General features: G+C 38.2%; 1 protein-coding gene across 1 annotated transcript in view; it reads left to right on the forward strand.

Annotated features, from left to right (window-relative positions):
- Positions 1–21,074, forward strand: part of DOCK3 (dedicator of cytokinesis 3) — a 209,176-nt gene that overhangs the window by 125,219 nt on the left and 62,883 nt on the right. Inside the window, exons 14-19 of the mRNA XM_068419791.1 lie at positions 2,894–3,019; positions 12,713–12,837; positions 18,207–18,369; positions 18,861–18,967; positions 19,681–19,852; positions 20,529–20,626. Of these exons, the coding sequence (XP_068275892.1) occupies positions 2,894–3,019; positions 12,713–12,837; positions 18,207–18,369; positions 18,861–18,967; positions 19,681–19,852; positions 20,529–20,626 (791 nt within the window). The remainder of the gene's footprint in view (positions 1–2,893; positions 3,020–12,712; positions 12,838–18,206; positions 18,370–18,860; positions 18,968–19,680; positions 19,853–20,528; positions 20,627–21,074) is intronic.

Here is a 21,074-nt window from a genome sequence, read left to right on the forward strand (position 1 = left end):
ACATTTTTGTCTTAATAACAGCTGAAGATTTACTTTAGGAGACTGCTAAATGTTTATAGCAGAGAAATTCAGTGAGATGTGAGATCATGCATAGCTGAATTTCTCTACTTGTGGTGATGTAAAAGTTTAGGTAAAATTCATTCACGTTCAGTTTACAGGTGAAAAATCTGTATTGCCTGCCAGTTTAACCAGGAATTTAAAAAATAAAAAACGAACCACCTGATATCTTTCCTTCTCGGATACAGCTGACAATAATATTAACTCAGCATGCTAAATTTCCTTCACTGTCATATCTGTAGTGTTTTTTTATCTCAAGAGAGGTCAGCAGTGGAGAGAGCCAATGGCCTGCTATAGCGTGAGCTTACTTTGGGAGACTTCATTTGTTGACTGTTATGGTTACTGAGTATATTTGTGCTTGTGAAAACTGCCAGCCCATGGGAGGATACAACATACACAGCATCAGCGTTGCCAGAACTCCTTTAAAAGGCTTTTTTGTGACACTGGCTTAGGTTACTGTGACCAGACTTGGCTGCACAGGAAATCAAGAATTTAAAGTCTATTAATCATAATTTCCCTGAGTAAAACCATCTTCCTTCTCATCCTGTATTCCCTTGAAAATTCCAGGTATAACCCATATCCAAGGCTTGCTCTCCTGAGGATACCATGCATCCTTGTCAACAGAAGCAAAGCCAGAGGTTAAATTCGTCTAAAATATGTGTCTGGCTGTTCAGAAAATTCTGACTGTCCAGAAAATAAGCAGTGGTTTTGTACCTACAAATTAATTATCAAGAAGACTCCCTGTGATAGTTTCAGTACTGTTTCATTACATAGTTGAGGAGAATAACTGTCTTGGCAGAGTTCTTGCCACCTTTCAAGCCCAGTTTTATTTTCCTAGCCAATGACAGATAAATATGGAAAGTAAATCTTGTCCTATCTTGTTACCTCATGTATTGATTTCTGTAGTTTGCCAATTCAGGGATATCATTACTGTTCCATTCCAAATGAACCAGCCGACAGGATAGAGTTCTTCTTCCTTGCAGCTAGTTTTGCATTCATTGCCGAGTGCCTGATTCATCAGTGTACTGATGTCCAGATACTGATACTGTCTTAATTTCCCTTGTTTGCCTACTGAGATATTGTAGTGGAATATGCAGTTCACACTCCCATAGAAGATATTAAACACAACAATAAGCAAATAAAACAGTTTTCAGGTTTGGAATTTTATTCTATGCAAAGCTGGTCTCCTTCCCTGCTGTTCCTCCTTCTACAGTTAAGGTCATCTGCCACTTGTCATTAAAACATTTTCCTGAATTGTTTATAACTTCGAAAACTTGGACTGTTTGCATTTATTTCCAATGCCAGGTGTCTGCCTAAAACTTTTTTTTTTTCCCCCAAGCGTGAGCTTTTTTGAAGAGCAGAAAGGGAAACATAGCTTTTTACCCTTGCCTTTGGCTTTTTAAAATAATTATTTCAAGCATTTCATTAAGATCTAGTGCATCTCTGGAAGAGGAGGTTGAAACTTGGCAGAGGTATTGTCTTGGTGGGAGGGGCAGTATTGGAGGCTGACATGATTTAAGCGTAAGTAGCACAATTTGGGCCTCTCAGAACCTGTTCTTACAGTGGGAAAATGCTCAAATCATGAGTGTGATTTTTCCCTGAAGAAAAGCTTTCTGGTTCTTTCTCTCCCAACCTTCCCAGGTCTTGTGTAAAATGAGTCCTTCAGATCTGCTTGAAGGAATAGAAAAAAAACCTAGAAGGATAGGCTGGGTAGAAGAGAGGACTGGAGAGTAGATTTACAAAACCTCTTGGGGAGAGCAAGAAGCTAGGCAGAAGTTTTTGGGGGTGGAATATGTGGGAGGGTATCACATAAGTAATACATGTAATACCATGCTGGAAGATTACACATTCTGGTACCGCTAGTGACTGATGTTCATAGATAATAGATTAATTCTGATGCCATAAGCTTAGGAAGTAGCAGAACTGTAGAGGGCTCATGCAGGAATACATATACAGGGCAGTGTTTGTTTTCCTATGTGTTGCTCCAGTGAGGGAATAGAGACGACAGAAAGAGCTAGTGACTAACTGTCAGTCATTGAATGAGAGAAAGATTGTGGAAAATTACTATGTGAACGTAATTCACGTTGATAAGTGAAGCTGGTAAGGTGTGCTTAGAGATGAGGCTAAGCTTGTGTGGTTGAGCTTAATCCTGGCATTTTCTGATGTCGCAATGCTTGCCTTTACCAATACATTATCCTCATTTTAGGGGTGTAGTATGCTAGAAATTAAAAGCAACTAGAGAAAGCAGTTGGACTGAGATTAACCGTGTAATTATTCCTAGTCAAGCTACTCATTTGATAGACCAAAGGGTTGCATTGAAAGAGCTAGCTGCTGAAGTCTGCCCAGCTGGTACTCCTGAAACATGGTGAGGTACTGAAGGGAATTTCATTAAAATCAACATTCCTGTATGAAGGAGTTAAAGAAACAAGTGGAACAGATATGCTTTGAGATATTTTTTTATGGTATTAATTGTCGTTAATGGCACGTCAGAGATGTTCTACAGCGTTGTGTGATGTGGTCGTTTAGCTAGAGGTGGCGTTGCTCATACGCGTGTTGTACCTGCTGTATGTGAGGAATAGAAATAATGCTAAGTACTTCACTGTAACTTGTGACATCTCTGCAAAATTAAGTATTCTGATTTTTAAAAATTGTATTTTAATATAATGCTATGCTCTTAACTCATGCCTTAAAGCAGTTTTGTTTCTTCCATTTCGGTTTTAAATTACTCCAAGGAAGAAAAGAACTCTATTTATATGTTTGTATTAAATTAACTGTGGAGCAAAGCATTATTTTACTTGCATGTCTGAAAAAATGAACATCTTTGTTTTTTTCCCAGGACTTATAATATCTCTTCAGCTTCTTCGTGGCGACATGGAGCAGATTCGAAGGGAAAACCCCATGATCTTTAACAGAGGCATTTCCGTTACCAGGAAGCTGGGTTTTCCTGATGTTATAATGCCAGGTAAACGTAACAGCTCTAATCTTAACATATTGGTCATTTTTTTTTCTTGTAGGAAAAGACAAGCACCACTGGGATGGGTGCTTTGTTTGAAGAAGACTAATAATAGATCAGTTGCCTTATTTACCGGTAAATGCCAATTCCAGACGGAGGGAGGCATGCTAAAACATTTTAATCAACGAACATTATAGTAATAGAAGGTGTTAAATGCACATGAACAGAAGGTGATCTGGAAAGATTGCTTTGATGTTCCCCCATCTCCCCTGCCAGTTAGATATCCCTCACGTGTGCTAAGCATAGAGGTGTTTCTTTTAAAATGCATGAAGTTTCTTCTTCCCAATAATCCAAAGCCTGGAAGAAGAGTTTCCACTCTGCCACCTTGATTTTTGGAGTTAGTATGATCCTTTTGTAATGGTTGACAATACATGAGGCTGCACATCTGGTCTGATTTTCCAGCTGACCTTACCGAGCACCTACTCCATGCAACAGCTGTCTTGGCTGAAGCATTGCTGTGCTTCGTTTGCTCCTTACTTCTGGAGCAGCAGCTTGAGATGCATCTTGTTTTGGCACAAGTTGAGGAAGCCCTGGCATAGCCAAGAGTTCATTGAGGGAGGCAGCCGGAACCTAGCCAGTTGTGCCATCAATAGATATAAAACCTGGCATTGTACTGTCTTGATTTTTACAGCATAGTAAGAAATGGGCTTACTAATTATATTGCATGTCTAGCATTTGAAATACTATCTCATTGCTATGTGTTATAACCAAGACCAAGGATGACTTTGCAGACATGGGAAATTTTATGAAAGCATGATGGGAAAAGTATCAGATTTTATTACTCGAAAGACTACAGTGACACATCAGTATCAAAAGTAGCTGTTGTAGCCTCATTATGGAGGCTCTTCAGAAAGCACGATAAAAATGGGGAGTAGGTGGGAAGAATTTCTAGAAACTAAAGTAACAGGATTTAGAACAGTATGTGTTTTATTTACTAACGAACTTCAAAATAATAGTAATAGAGCAGCAGAGGATGTGGGCTATAAAGCCAATTATAAATTTTAGGTTTTAGTGACCTTATAGAAGTTCCAGTCTTAACTGAAAGCAATCAGATAGAGAAAATATTAAATATTGCACATTGATATGCAGACACAGCTGCTGCAAAGTGATCTGCTGTAATTGAGTTCGCAGCTGCATGTGTCAGCTAGAATAGCTAGAAAAGTCAACATGAAAAATAACATTTATGTACCTGTATAAGTGAATTGATTCTCCTGCAAGAATTGCTTTATCCTCCATTTCTATGTACAGAGCTGTCCCTCAGGTGCTTCAGACCACTGAATTTTAGCAAGCTTAAGGAATAGCTTTATGGCCTCAATGTTCCCCTTAATTGTTTTTTCATTTTCTGGGCCCTAGCCTCTTTCTGCGAGCCGGCGTAGTGGGCTGTCTTCCCTGTACTTCTGCTGGTCTGGGCAATGCTTTTGTCCAGGGCTTGAACAAGCAGGTTAGCTGGTTTCATGTGAAAAGTGCTCCTACTGTGAACTTTAAAATTCTCTATTCATTGCAGCTAATTCAAATTACCAAACTTACTTTCTGTACTTCAGAACTCTAGCAAAATTACTGCCTCAGGGCAAAAGATGTCCACGACATCTTAAGTATGTTATTATGATCTTTGTGATATTCTGCCTGGGGACCTTGGACATTTAAGTAAATTAAAACCAGATCCCCCAGCGTATGTTTGCAGCACTCCCATTGTAAGGCTCGCTGTACAGGTACAGTAGCGATCTGCCCAGCTCTGGTCAGCCCATCAGTTTTTCAAATGATATTCTTCAAAAGACCACAGCTGCTTGCTAATGTCATGTTTGTGAGAACCACTGTTCTTGTTGGAGAAATCACAGGGGTTTTCAGATGATAATCTATTTGGAATTGGGCTCATATATATGTGTATGTATATATATATATATGTATAGATCTGATCAAAATACTGATTGATACAAACAAAGGTGTGCAAGGACCACCATTCTGCTACTAAATGCTTCCTGCCTCTCTAGAGGTGCTGGACACCCAGAACTTCTCCTCGATTCAAAGGGGGCTACAAGAGGTCTGCATATATAGAGTTTAGATGCAAAGCTTTAGGCATTTGTATTTGGAAAAAAAAAAAAGGCTTACGTTTGTGGAGAAAGGCAGTTTGTAAATGTATTTAAACACCAAGTAAGAAAAGAAAGGCAGCCATGGAAGTGTGAATAGGCTTTCACTGTAATGATAAATTAGGACATTGCCAGAGTAGAGATGAGATGTGAAGAGTGAGGTAGCCATGAATGGTGCTCTAAACAAAAATTTTCAGTATCCTGGGTATCCTTCAGGATAATGAAATATCTGGAAAAATTAGGAGATGAAAATATAATGTAACTTCACTGATGCAGCGAACAGTTCGTTCTAATTACTTACCATTTTTTTTGAAATAAAAATGTTTGACATTATTCAAATGACAGCAGATATGTGCCTGTTGTTTGCTATTAAAACAATAGATCAAACTGGGGTTCAAGTTTACCTCATGTCCAGGGTAGAACGTTTGGGTAGGGTAAGTTATCCTTCAGGTGGATTAGCTGAGCTACATGAACACGGAATGCCAATCCATTTACTTTGGGCTTGTGTTGTTATAGCCAGAATCAAACATTCTTTCTTAGCTTAACTAGTATTGTCTAAAGTTAGAAAATATTTCATTTTTTGAGGGTGAACCAAAAAAAAACCCCAGCCAAACAAAACACAGACCTTGTCATGCACGTTAGCAGTTCTCAACCATGTCTGCTGCTTTAATTGTCTTTGTCAAACTACCTTTTCCTTGCTTTGCTTCAGATCTGTTTCTTTCTAATTAAAGACAGGGTTTCCTCTTTCAGAAAAGAGCACAGAAAGTTCACGACTTGTATTTTGCAAGTGGATGCAGATTTTTCAAGGCAGTGTGATTTAAAAACGGTTTTTATGAATAAATTAATAAAGGCTATGCCACCTGATATTGTTATAATGTGCAGTGATTATTCTGCTGAACGAAGAAATCTATTTGTTAAAAAGTAAACAGCTGTAGCGTTTCAAATGAATCTTCTTGGCCGTAGGGTTTAACATTCTCATTTTCTTTTTTAATAGGAAATCCTTTCACATGTACACATCTTAACCTTTAAAATTCTGTAGCTGTGTCTTGTCACACAGTTTTCCTATCCCATTTTGTTTTCTAAACGGTAGCATTAGTTTCTGTATGAAGCCCTCTTCTTCCCTCGCTCAGATATGAGCAACATAAGTGGTAGCTGGTCATTGTTAAGAAATAAAGTGAAACCAGTCTTTATGTGCTTGTATCGTGCATGGTTATGCAGAACAAGATTAATGTCCTACAAAATAACCATGCCTGTCTTCCCTTCTGAAGATAAAATGTTCTTTGTTTCCTACTGTGTTGTGATGTGAGAAGAGCATCACAAAGACTTTAATTATCTTTTTTTGTCTGAATCAGAAGGGGTTCAGTCAAACCAGCCTCATGAAGAGGTGTGGTGGGGTTTTGTTCATTTGTGAGTTTCTTCTTTTCTAAATTGCTGCTGAGTTTGAGACCGTCCATCTGATCCTGACAATTTTACCTTTCCCCAGAGATAAAAGCAATGAGGCATGTGCTGCTTGCCTTTTGGATTGCACCTTTGTTTGTACACAGAACTTGCTGATCAGAAATCTATTGCATAGGCATGGCGTTTGTCAGTTCCCCAGGACAGCCCTCCCCTCCCCATGTGCTGATAAGTATTCTGTCTTTTACTTTGATCCTCTGATGAAAAGTGCATGCTTCATCTTCTACTTGTGAGTGATGTTTCTTTCTCTTTTTTTCTCTCTCCTTGTCTTAATTTCCTGGCTTCTCTCCCTTTCCTTTCCTCTTTCTTTGTGATGCAGAGATGAAGATAGTTGGGTGTAAGTTCCTGCTTTTCTGTGTAATGTCTGCTTGTTGCTTGCTTTTTCCCATTTTTATATCTTTCATGGAATGTTGGGGATTGGTAAAGAGAGCAAATCATGGCATCACAGGGCAACTTTGGGACCAGAGAGGCAGGGACTTTGTCTGAGCAGTCTGTCTTCATACCACAGTGTTTCAGACAATTTCAGCCGTGACAGATGAACCAGTAGCAAAGGTGAGAAACATCTCAGCATCTGCTCTGTCAGTGAGCACAAAGTCGTGGCAAAAATATGAAACGGACATGGCAAAACCCATCAGCTGTTCTCAGAATGTTCACAGCAAGAGAGTCAACGAAACTAAAAGACGTAATTCTGTAATGATTATCCACAAAAAGCGTTTACAAGGAGAATAAAAAATATTTTTGTCATTAATAAACTTGCAGAAATGGAAAGTTAAAATACTAAGCTGGTGGAGATAAGAAAAAAATATATTAAAAATCAGCTTACTACTACTGAAAGGAAACTGTTCCAGGGAAATCATTGAATTTAAAAAGAGCATTGTATAAATTCTTTTCTACACACAGAAGTCAAACAATGGATAGCAAATAATCTAAGTATTGTTTGTTCCTTTTCCTTGAAACAATTGAGTGTTCTGTTCACCGAAAGCTAGAGGAACACACAGAGCTAAACTTGCAGATTTTTCCTTTAGTCTGTTTGTTTTGAAAAAATAACGTGATGATCATGAGGCTGGTTGTGGGCCTCGTTCCATTAACCTCTTCTGGGTTGGAATTACTGCACTTCAGAAGTAGTTGCATGTTTTTCATTTGGGGAAAGTTGCAACTTGAAGTAAGGGTGTAGTGTGCTGTTCGAGATCAGAATCCAATTACTGGCACCCTGCTCTGGTGCAGCGGCCTCCAAAGCCGCTGCCGAGAAGAGCCACCCATCACGGGAATGTTGGCTTTAGTATGGAGCTCCTGGCACGAAGGAAGAGCAGTTACCATCGTAAAGAGCCACAGCAAATACAGCCAAAGCACATTGTAACACCATCCTTGAATATACATCTTCTACATTTTATAGTTTGTCTCAAAGACTTTAGTTACTCACTGGACTGAGTCTCTTACAGAGTCAAACCCTTAAGTGGTTTAGATTGCTGTAACTCCACTGAAGTCAGTGGGGTGATGCTGATTTACTCTGGTTGCAGGGATGTTCGTTTATATATAGGACAGAAACGTATGGTTTTGGTTTTTCTTCATAAGCCATTGCAGAAGATACTCAGAGTGTCCTTCTTGCCCATTCCCGCTTGGGGAGTTACTGGCGCTCTTCTGTAAAATGCCAGTTTTCCAAAAGATGCCAAATCCAGTGATGTTAGAGAGTCAAGTAGACAGGATACCGCAGTGTTGGGCCCTAAGTAAATGGGACCATCTCAACAATTTAAAAATAGAGACAGAAATACTATTTTTTATAGATAGATTGTTTTATATATCCTTGACTGCTTAAATTGTAAAAGACTTAAACTCTCAGTTTAAAAAAATCCATTGAAGATTCTCTGGATAAATACAGGTATTTTACTAAGTTCTTGAAACTAGACCTGCATATCCTGAATGTTGTGAGCTGCCACTTTTCCCCAGCTTATAGGGATATGTTACATGTCCTTCACGGGTTCACAAAGTCACAAAACATTGACCTCTTAGAAAACAAATTTGCTGGAATCAAGATGTCAGAGATTTGTCCCTTTCTCCTGTAGGAACTTACGTGAATCATGTAACCCTTTTTTGACACAGTATTCACCTGTATAAAACAGGGAGCATTCCTGTCCTCAGTGTACAAAATCTTTTAGGATGCCGTAATAAAAAGTGTTAGATTAAATACAGATGGTTTTTGTAAATTGTTACTACATTCCAGTTCAAGTAACTGGTTAGTCTTGTAGGGGAAAACTTACAAATCTTACCAGGATAAATCTCCTACTTGTTCTAATAGATACTAGACAATTATTGGCCATTGGACTACTGGATGTTATTAAGTCTTGACAATGATGAATATGTATGTGGAAGCCTTCCAGTACATATCTTTATATTGTGACGCAAAATCGATACATGGCTCACGTAGCCTTTTCCACCAGTCCTTTTTTTTCCCCATTACTATTAAAAAAGTTTCAGGTGATATGAGAAAGGATTTCTTTTCAAGATAAACGACCCCACCCCCCCACCCCCCAAAGCTATAATTTAAGAGTTATGATTTAAACAATTGTACGTTTGACATAAGGATTTGTAAAAAAAAAAAAAAAAAAAAAAAAAACAAAACCAAAAAAAAAAAAGAGGCTTTGAGGGTGGTGAGACACTGGCCCAGGTTGCCCAGAGAGGTTGTGGCTGCCCCCTCCCTGTCAGTGTTCAAGGCCAGGTTGGATGGGGCTTGGAGCAACCTGGTCTGGTGGAAGATGTCCCTGCCTGTGGCAGGGGGGTTGTAGCTGGGTGATCTTTGAGGTCCCTTCCAACCCAAACCATGCTATGATTCTATAAATAGGTTAAAACAAAGAAGCAAAAACCCCCATAAAGGTGATGGGAAGGTAAGGGAAGAGCTACGTGACACATCAGAAAATAATTTTTTTTTTATTATTGTGAAAAATACTGTATTTCAAGACATTTCATAAAGAATTAGTAACTGCATATGTTAGAACTGCACATATTTTGTGCTAAAAAGCAGTTTACACTTGGTTTTAAATTGAAAACAATTGTAGAGAGATGGGCTTTGAAACAAATACCATTCTGAAAACTCTCATTCAGTTTTCAGTTCGTCCTTGACAGCCACCTAACACAGAGACTTCACCTTAAGATGTCATCCGCAGGTTTTACTCTATAAACGCTTTGGCCCACTAGCCTTCTGGCACTTCTTGATTCCTGTACTAATGACAGGAGGCCACAGCTAACCCAGTTTTATAATCTGCACTGCTCTATTTGTGAAGATGTGAGGCCCAAGTGAATGGAGCTGATTCTTCTCTCAAAATGCAAGAGTTCCTGTCACTTCAGAGCCAGTACTGTTTGTACAGCAGTTTGCCACACAGAGGGCATGAATTATCTGCTTTGCTAGACAAGTTCTTTATTTGTCTTTTTCTTTTACAATGGAATTAAATCTGGGAAAAGCTCTACCTGCCAAGATTTTTGACTTGATAGGTAGCTGTCATTCTGTGTTAGAGGATCGCTTCTTGGTTGTACTGACCACACTTTTTGTTTAGTCACATGCAAGCTGCACTGCGCTGTCTGTTCGTGCACTTGTGCGGCCTTGCAATTTGCATACTCAGAGTAAAATTTTTAATAAACTGCTCTGTGTTCAAGCCTTTGCTCTAGTTTTTGTGCAGCCCATTAGTGCGTCTGAGCTCAAACTCCTCAAAAACAGAAGCAGCTGCAGAAAAAAAATGACTTGTGAGAACTCAGCAAGAGATATGGGTACCTGATATGTTGGGAAAAGGAGATACTTCTTTGTAGTAAGGTTATTTTCACTGAAATAAATGGAAGTGTTTGAGCTTGTAATTTAAACTCCAGATTTTCAAGAAACTGATGGGCTCCATACCTGATAGTTAAATGCTTTTTGTCTTTTCTAGATACATGTACTTTCCTATTTTTACTATATGTAATGACCTTTTCTATTTTTTTTAAGACCCAATAGACGATATTTTTACAAGAGAAGGTGAACCGTTATACTTCACTAAAATACTTTTTCCCTTCTTTTTTCTTCATTTTGATGCAAATCCACTGGTTTTTAGATTCTTCTACCCCCCACCCCAAAGGCATTTTTTTTTAATTAGTGAAGTAATGTCCCTCCTGTTAAGCTTCGTGGAAGATACGATGCTATATATAACGAAATGCTGCCTTTAATTTAGGCTGGAAAATGATTTGCAATCTGACACTGGACTTTGTGTAGCCAGACTGTCTTCCAGAAAAGAGGTCATAAATAGGAAGCTCCAAAATGCTAATTATAGTGAGTACAATTAATTTCTACTAAGAGTTAATAGCATACAAATTGAAACTTCTTTCCTCTTTGTGCAAACTGCTGAGAAAAAAGGATAGAGTCTGTTAAGCAGGAGGATTTTCAAAACAAAAGTCCCTAAAATTATCTTTTGTGATGAGTTTTGTGTTTCCTGCATGTTCCTACAGTCAACATACACGCAGCTTAGCTTGATTTTGAACAGCGCGATAGTTTTCTTTGGTGTTGTGGACCACAGAGTGTTGCATTTGATGGTTATTCTTTGATGAGAAAAAAAAACAGATCAAATATTTGACCAGCTTCTTGCTGTCATCTTTTCCCTGTTAATGAACCATGGCATTTTCAGACTGTGAGGTGTTTCAAGGGTCAACTCTGTGTGAATCCACAGCGCGAGTGAGGTTGATGGAAAAAGGAGGACATTTTGCATACCGATTGCCATTCAGAAAGAGTTCCTAGCAGAAGACACTGAATGACAGCCACAGAGCTCTTATTTTTCATGCTTAAAAAGTTGTACTTATCTCCAGAAATAAAAAGGAAAGTAAAGACAGGACTGAAAGCTTCTATTGTTTGTCCCTACAGTAGATTAAGGAACAAATTCTGTGGGGTTATGGACTTCAAGAAGAATTTGAAGTGCTGCTTTGTCAGATGCAAAAGGATAACCCTCACTGCCTGAAAGCGAATGCTGCCTGTTTCATTGTGCGTCTGATTAATAAACAGATTTAACTGCATCAGCTTCTTCACATACTGGGGTGGAAGAAATCAGACACTCAAGGAGCTTTGCTGGATAACTATTCCATTACTTCATTATTTAGTCTCTTGAGGCTGCTTAACAAAATACTTGCCTTGAAAGAGTTTAAATTTTTAATAGTTTTAATTTTTTTATATTTTTATTTATTAGCCTTTAGTACGTTTGCCTTTGTGGCAAGTAAATAAAAAGAAGTGATAAGTGAGCCATTGTGAAATTGTGACAGTAACTAAATCTCACAGAAAAAATAGGTGGTACCTGCTATCCTTTTGGTGCATGCTTTAGAATTGACTGCCTTAGTTTTGAAAGCAGAGTTTCCCTAATCAGATTCTTTAAAAAAAAAAAAAAGAGAGCTAGAATCTGTCAAATTCAGGTTAACAAGATGCTGAGATAGATGCTAGCATTTGTATTTCTGAGTATAGTCATTTGCTCTGAAAGCTCTTGAAAATGAGGTGGTGAGAAATTGGCAAGTATCCATAGTGCCCGCTTTCTTATATTCATGCACATGGATACCAGCGGCTAGCCAGAAACCTAGCAGAAAAAAAAAATCAAAATTCCTTCTTAATCCATCTGAACTGAATTACAACCAGGTTTCCAACAAGGCTGCTTTTATTTTGTTGTTATGTTAAAAAGAAATTATGAAAATACAGAAAATAGTCGAAGAGCTAACAGAACATAGTTTTGTCCTGATCATCTCAAAAGTACTTATTTTTCTTAAAATATATTGGAAATATGAAGTCTGATGTTAATGATGTTTCGTCAGGCTTACCCTGATACTTCCAAATCAGCTGACTAGACAAAGTAGTAGAAGGTTTTTTATCCCTTCCCAGCTTACACACAATAAAAGCAAGTATTGGTTCTGAGTCCACACTTAATAACAGCATTACTAACAGTGGTCTGATATTATGCACTGATATTAAAAAGTTCATCTTTATTAACAATTAACTTGCTGCTTGGAATGATTTGGGCATCAGCCATAGTCTCGCGGAACACAGATAATGGTTTGCGGAATCAAAATATGTTGCGTACAGAATTTAAGCGTGTGACCTCACTCTCTACTTTAGGTGATATACGCAACGACTTGTACCTGACATTAGAAAAGGGAGACTTTGAAAGAGGAGGGAAGAGCGTGCAGAAGAACATTGAAGTGACTATGTACGTGCTCTATGCGGATGGAGAAATCTTGAAGGTAAGTGCCTGTTTCCTCTGAGCTTCAGGTGCCACCTGTATGCTCCATGGACACGTTCTCTTGTTTTGTTGTCTCTGATGCAAGGGAAGTCCTAAACTACAACTAGCTCTTTTTTTGTGAAGTTTTAAAATGATACATTATGATGAAGGAAGTGGTGAGTTATAAATTTGAAAGAATTTGGAACACTTTCCCTCTATGGGAATAGGGGACTTGGGGAAAATATTCATGAACGGAAAAGCTTATGTAATTTCAAAATGTGATGTCAGTGGCTATAGTAAAAAGAAAATTTAGAGTAACTGTAGTCAGAAAGAACTGAAAAGATATGACAAATATCTGAAATAAAATAATGTGTGTCATACAATGTGATGAAATGTGATTACAAGAGAGACTTTTAAATCTGAGTTGTTGGAGTTATGATGCTGAATGTAGTTTTGGAACATAAATTTGAGTAGCCTTATTTCTAAGGTCTTGGCTTTCACCCTGGGATGGCTCCATTCCAGCTGTGTATGGTGATGTTTAATGTTTTTCTTTCTTCCTCTGTTCTTGCTTTTAGTATTATGGAAGAGAAGAAGGTAGATAAGTCAGCTTTGTGTGGGGTGGGAGGGTGTGAGGATAGAGAATTAAACGGAAAATATTTTGACATAAACATCTATCAGAAATGAAAAAATGGCTGCATTACAATGTATTAATCATTACTTCCCCCTACCATTTTTTTTACTTCTACTGCAATAAAATGGCCTTTGTAGCCATTATCGTAGAAGAGTCTGAACACCGAAGTGCTTGTGTACCAAACTCATTGCCACAGTCAGTTTTTTAAATTGAAAGGAGAACTCTTCCTTTATTACTACAACTGCTTGTGATTTCATTAACAGTAAAGTATCTCTCATGTAAGGAACTGGTTTGTGCTCAGAGCTGTTGCAGGAAGATCACCGTCCTTTTCTGTTTAATTGCATTAGGCACACCTTTCAAATTAAGTGACATATTTTTAATCATCACTATTTCACAGCAGTCTGCCAAAGACCAGTGCAGGTCTTTACCCTCCAAACTGCAATATCAGCATCCTCAAATGCTAATGTACAGAATGGTAGCTAATTATACTGGAACTGTCGCTAATGATTAAGTATAAAAGCTGTATCGTTTTTAGACATTATCAGTCTTTACTTCTGTGGCTTTGGCTGGGCTGGTCATTCACAGATACTAAGTTATCTTTTTTGTACCCTTGCCTGTTATTACTACTGTAACAGTACTTCAGGGCTTTACGTGGGATAGTGGAACAGGCGTGGTACAAACAAAGAATAGTGAAAGATGGTCAGTCTGATGAGAAAAAATTCAGGTGAACGTTTGTCATAAAGGAGAGACTTTACATAGAAAGGATTTTTTGTGGTTTTTAAATTTAAACCACATATTTAAAAGAAAAATCTTTCTACCAGGTTTTATGTTATTGCTCCTCTGCATAGCTGCAGTCAAAGCAACAAAGATATTTTGTTTACATCAGGGAGATATTTGATTCATGACGTCTAATGATGCCTAAGGTTCACTGTATTTCAAACATGCAGACAGTAGAATTTTTCTACGTAGGAAATACTCAAGGGTATAAGCTGTCAGATCTACTGAAAAACAAGTAAAAGGGCCATCAAGAACAACAGAAGTTGAACTCTCCTTCCCGTTAATTTGAACTCCTTCTCACTGCTTAGGTACATTTGCATTCTCTCAACTGGATATCAGCTGAACTGAATTTAGAGGCGTAGTTCAAAAGTGCTAAATGACAATTTGAAGGAATAATCACATGCACATAAGAGAAAGAAGCAGCTATTTAGAATTGAGTGTGCAAACTAATCATGTCTCCTCTTTTTTTTCATCACTGCCATGGTTTCTACATGATTTTAAAATTCTGCAAATTCATCTACCGAAGTTAAGGCAAACAAGACAGCCTTCTGGAATTACTTCTAACTTAGTGGGTTATCTTACCATTCAATGGTAATGTCCTTGTCCTTGTAGAAGACAATTGACCCTATTATGTGTATATGGCTGCTCTAAGTCTATAGAAATGCCCTGAAAATTATAAGGATTTAGCTCTTTAAACTGTAGACTTTCAGTTTGTCTCATCTTTCAGAATGCAGATTTTGGTTGTAAAATACAGGTAAAGTTTGTGTTCAAAATCTTCCCACACTTCAGGTGAAAAGCCCTGAGAACAAAGAGCTCCATCAGTTCTAACTGTCCCACCTGTGCAATGGGGTTGGGGAAGTCTAGGTGTCCATTTGTCTAAAACTTAACACAGGTCTGTTAGGGTTATTTTAGGATGCCACTAAATGGATAATGTTTTACCTTTTGTATTAAGAATTAAGTTTTAAACCCTAGATGGCTTATTTTTCACTGCAGCCATCTGGTTTGTGTAATCTTCAGTATGGACGCCTAGAGCAGTGTGTGATGACCTGCCATTTTCTATTAGGAAGCAGCTGGTTTCACCCAAAGACGGAATACAGTTTCATCCCTAGATGAAGCAACTGTAAAGAGACTGCTAGAGCAGGGCTTTCATTTCAGTCATTCAGCATACTCTGAAAGAAAGTCCTGAAGACTGCAACAAGAGGAGCCTAATAACTTTGTAATATAAATGTTAAGAATAAGGTGTGTGTGGGATAGGGCTCGGTGCAGTCCTCATGAAGGGGATTGCTTTGTTTGGGTTCCCTGTCCCCTGAATGGTCACTTGCGTGACCCGAGGTTGCTTTCACAGTCAAGTGTGGCTATTTTCTTTCCTCTATTTCATTTGTCTAATTATGACGTTAACTGAATACCTTTCAGTAGGTGATATAGTAGAGAAGCTAATGAAAAGCTCCAATCCAAGCTTACAGTAGTATGGGCAGAACACTGGAAGTTCAGTCATTGACCCCAAAGCACTACTGATCTTGGTTGAAATATTCTTTACTGTTCCTGACCTATAGCCTCACCAAAGCAGACTGCCAAATGAGAAAGTGTGTGCCTGATTACAGAGTGGGGAAATTGCCACAAAATTTTCATCTGATATTAGAATAAAATCTCTAAACTTTTCCTGATCAGCAGCACGATCCAAATCTGAATTATGGCTTTGGGAAGACTTTAGCAGAAGCATACACAGCGTTAATAAGAATATGCTGTCTGTCTCAAATCCTTATTGCTGTTGAGTATACCTTGGTCCAGAAATAGTCCTATTGAAAGCAGTGAAATTATTCCCAGAATACAGTGCTGTTCAAAATGAAAATATTTCCTTTTCAAAATGGTCTTACTCAATTGTTAGTATCTTTCAATAATAGTCTGAAAAATAAAAAACCTTGACACATTTCTCACTACTTCTTCTTTGTGTTCCAGTAGCAGGAATATCTTACTAGTTACAAGGCATACCTTACATGATAAAAATATTACCTGATACTTTTTCTAGTTTAGCTTCCCTGACTTGCCTCTGCCCTCTAATTCACCTACATATTTGGGTCTCATGGTAACTAGGTGTACGGAGACTAGTTTCATGTTTTGCAGATCACAATTCAGAATTAAAGATTGAACAGTCCTCCCTCCTCAGACTGTAGATTGCAGTATAAATGCATAGGAACTAAGTTAACAACCAGAAGGAGAGACTCTTCACCTGTTCATTTAGTTAAAGTTTGTAGCATGAAACAGCATTCAAAGACTGACCATGTGTCTGCCAAGGCAGGTAATTTTTTGAGGCAACAGAAAAAAGCTCACATTAAAATATGAATTTTTACTGTACCCTGTAGAAGAAATACAAATACTATTTTACTTTCTCCTAAGAACCTAATGCAGAAGGAGGTTTTGGAATTGCTGTGATGAAGCCCAACAAGTTACTCTTATTACAAAATTTAACTGGGATGTTGCAGGCGTTCTGGTTTTCAGTACTGCCACTGCTACTCGCGCTCCAACCTGTTACCATCTGCTACAGTTAATTCTTGTTGCTCTATTAAAAAAAAATCACCTTTATGCCGGGATTGTGGCACACACTATATGGTTATTAAGACTTACTTGAGAGGACTGAGTTTTGTGAGTTAATGCTACAGCCGCTCCGTTTGGATTAGAGCCTTTGCAATGAATCTCTGCCCAGGGAGGCTGCTCTTGCATTGAATCCCAAAATTCCAGAGAACTTTTCTTTCTTTTTGGGCTCCTTCACAAATTCTTAACTTTCTCAAAGCCGGAAGAATATTACCACTGGCCAAACTAACTGGGTCTGGTTAATGGGACTTGACTTAATAATCCCTTGATTACAGATGAAAAAATCAAATCAACATTGTTGATGTTTTCTTGGGATAGAATTTAAAGATGCCTTGCGGAGATGATCGGTAGTTCTTGTCATGATACTATTCCATGTGGGGTGTTTTTACATTAGAATTTATACTGCATGTGTTGTTCTGGGTCTGCTTGGCTTCTCTTTCTTCCTGGATTCATTATCCTTAGAGATGTTAAAAGTGAAGGATCTCTAAGCTGTCTTTTTTCTGCATGGTTTTATAAGATGTCCTGTCTTTTGGATCACTTTGTAAGTGCTAGGTTTAGAACATGGGTTAGTGCTTATATAAAAAAAAAAGTGCTTCCTGCTCCATATTTCATTACAAAGGACCTTTTACTGTCCTTATTTCAGGACTTCAGTATTTCTCCTAACTTCCTTCGCTCATGTACTGACTAAGGATTTCTATATTTCCTAAATAATAGCAATTCATCTTTTTCTTCATCTGTATTTTGAGAATACATGGATTGGTCAAGATCTCTGAGTTTTTTATAGCTAAAGGCAGAAATTTAGATCCCATTATATTTTTAGGTGATGACTATTCAACAGAAATTCTTTGCTTACCACTACTGAAGTAACTCGATCTGAATTTTCTTTCTGGGATACTCTGTGAGGCTGAATGGTTGTAGTTCCAAAAGACCGACATTTTTAAGAGCTTGAAAAGTTCAGCTATCACTTCTGAACAGAGATACTGAAGCAGAAATCTGATTAAATGGTATTTTCAGAAAAGTCTAATATTACAAGTGATGGTCCTATTAGGCCCTTTTTTTTGGACTCATCTTTATATTAATTTGGACTTATGTGTGTATTCTATCTATTCTATGCATGATAGAAAATGTAGCTTAAATAATAACTTAACTAATAACTTAAGATACTGGAATTCATCTAGTATCATGGGTCTCCTAGCTCATCCTTTGACCCAAAACACAGTTTAAAGATCTCTTCAAAAATTTCAGATTTCATTGTGTATGAGTTCCTGCTTCTGACTCTTCCTTTATGTCTACAGAAAGGTATGAATTATATAAAGGTTATTACCGTGTAATAAAATGACTCATCTGTAGTGATGTGATGTCTTTTAATATTAAATTGTTTTCTTTTGTTCCAGGACTGCATCAGCCTGGGCTCAGGAGAGCCAAGCAGGAGTGCATACCACTCTTTTGTCCTTTACCACAATAACAGCCCTCGATGGGGGGAAATCATCAAGTTGCCCATCCCTATAGACAGGTTCCGTGGGTCTCACCTCCGGTTTGAGTTCAGACATTGCTCCAGTGAGTGCAAAATATAACCAAGAGAAATCTAAAAAAGCTGAGGTCTTTCCACTGTCAAATTATATTTGGATGAGACTGTTACTGGGTGGAGAGCAGGAGAATGGTGCTAACCTAAAGTACAGTGATGGTGCACTGCTAATTAGGTCGTTCTACATTTATTAAACAGCACATCAGAAACATCGTGAACAGTCAGTGCAGGGCAAGACATTTTGTAGCTGTTCTCTCCTGCTGTTCTTTGCTGTATTTTCCTCTAGAATGTTTTCTTTACAGCATGTATATTTTATATTTTACTATTTTCGGCATGTTTGTGTTTGTTTTGAGGCTTGTCAATCATTTGCATAGAATTAGACATAGTATATTATATGTTATTTCTTATGTAACCTGCATGCTTTTTGTTAGGCACGCAGAGAAGTTAGTGAAGAACCGTGTGGTATATACGGACAGACAGAATATGTACAAATATGATTCCTTATTTCTATCTCTTGCTACAGCAAAAGACAAGGGAGAAAAGAAGCTCTTTGGTTTTGCATTCACTCCATTGATGAGAGATGATGGCACTACCTTGTCGGATGATATCCACGAGCTTTATGTTTATAAGGTACCAATTCTTCTCTGCAGAATTTTCACCTACTCATCTCTACTTCAGTTTAAATAAGTAATGATCATTACGTTATCTTTTTCCCCCCCTCATTAGAAGGATGTGAGGAACAGATGAATAGTAGTTTCAAAATTTTATACATTCAAAATCACGTGACTGGGTGTAGATACAGCCTTCTGTTCTGGGTACAGCTTACCTTTTCCCTTCAGACAATGATGATTTATCTTCTGTTAATCCTATCCGGTTTGAATTCAAACATAACTAGTGTTTATGAGCATTCAGCAGTTTTACCAGCCTATGGCATTACTCTGTACCTTTGTGTGATGAAATTATGCTGTACTTCAAATGCACCATGCTACAGCTTGGCAGCCCTGTAGCAAGGGGTTTTGGGGGGGGGTGGTTTGGGTTTTTTCCTGCTGATTTACCTTGGTTTATTTCTTCAGTGGGATTTTCAGACAGCAACACTAAGTTGTACAGTTGGAAGACCATGATAAGTTTTTAAAGAGTCAGTGGTTAGGAGACTGCACCTTCTAGAGCTGGGTCTGGTTTGTGTATGTACAGGCCCCGAAGGTGGTAAGCACAGCTTTTTCTTCAAAGTGTTTTTGTGCACGCAGAAGATCAACAAAAGTACTGTTAGGCAGTTGCTGTCAGGGTGTGAGTACGTGGAAAGAGATAAGACCAGGCACATTCCATTTCTTGTCCTGTACCTGCAGTGTGATGAGAACAGCACGTTTAACAATCACGCACTGTACCTGGGGCTGCCCTGCTGCAAAGAGGACTACAATGGCTGCCCCAACATCCCTTCCAGCCTCATTTTCCAGCGCAGCACCAAAGAGACCTTTTCAGTCTCCACACAGCTTTCTTCTACCAAACTGACCCAGAATGGTAAGTAGCTGATCCTTCAAAATTGCCCAAGGCAATGGGGATTATGAAAAAGAGAGATAAGATGGGTATGCTTGTGCTCTGTTTATTTTACTAAAATACTCCCTTGTTGTAATTTCATTTTATGTATGCTTTTTTTTTTTACTAACACTATTGAAATGAGCAGAAACTGGTTTTTTGAGGAAATAAGGATATTGACAGATGGCAGAGAAATTACAGACATTACTGTAAGTGCAAGAGAAGGGTAATATGTTAAAGCAAAGTTAATTTTCATTAAATGATTGAAGAACAAAAAATTCAATGTTAGCACTTGTACACAATCCAAAGTTTTTCTTTGGCTTTTACAGAGTTACTAAGTGAATAAAAATTTGTTATGGCAATGTCCCTGAAGCATGGGAAGACAAAAAGTGGGTTGTCCACAATGCAGTGTCAAGTCACAGAGGGAAAAATGCAGTCTTTACTCTTTTTAAAGTACCTCAACGTTCCTCCATTCATTTCTTTGTTAATAGTATTGGACTTGCTCCATGGTTTCCTTCTTGTTTTCCCTTTTTTTTCCCCCCAAGAATTGTGAACTGCAACAAGAGCAAAAGTGTAACATGTAATGAATCTCTGGTGGGTCTGGGATTGCCATTCTTCCCTCTGTGTATGGATTCTAGCTCTTTCTCTCACTGTTCTGCAGTGGATTTGCTTGCCCTACTGAAATGGAAAGCTTACCCAGATCGTGTGATGGATATTCTAGGAAGACTGAGACATGTCAGTGGCGAGGAAATTGTTAAGGTACTACATGAAATAACAGTCTTTGGATGCATCTGTGATAGCGAGTGAACACAAACCTGGAGTGCACTTCTGAATGTTCCCTCTTATTGTACTTTTTGATTCATGCTGTGAATTCTCAGAGTGTATGAATTGGGATTTTATTTTGACGTGGAACTGAACAGGAAGATACACTCCAAAAATTAATGGATAGTTAGTCCTTGGGATCAAAATACAGCTAACCCTTAGTAAAATTCCCTCACCCACATGTGCTGTGAGTATCAGGTCCTTGGCACCAATTGTTCCACTCTGCAGGCCCGCTCCTGTTGAGCTGCAGTGCTTGCTGATGTAGACATAGCCACTGGTAGTGGTGTTTTGTGCAGACTTATCAGTTCCAGTAGTATTTTCTAAAGGACATTCTCTGAAATTGCCTAAGTGTGGTTGGTCATTTCTAGAGTGAAGAAAACAGAGC

This window comes from Nyctibius grandis, chromosome 29 (assembly GCF_013368605.1).
Source record: "Nyctibius grandis isolate bNycGra1 chromosome 29, bNycGra1.pri, whole genome shotgun sequence".
NCBI lineage: Eukaryota > Metazoa > Chordata > Aves > Nyctibiiformes > Nyctibiidae > Nyctibius > Nyctibius grandis.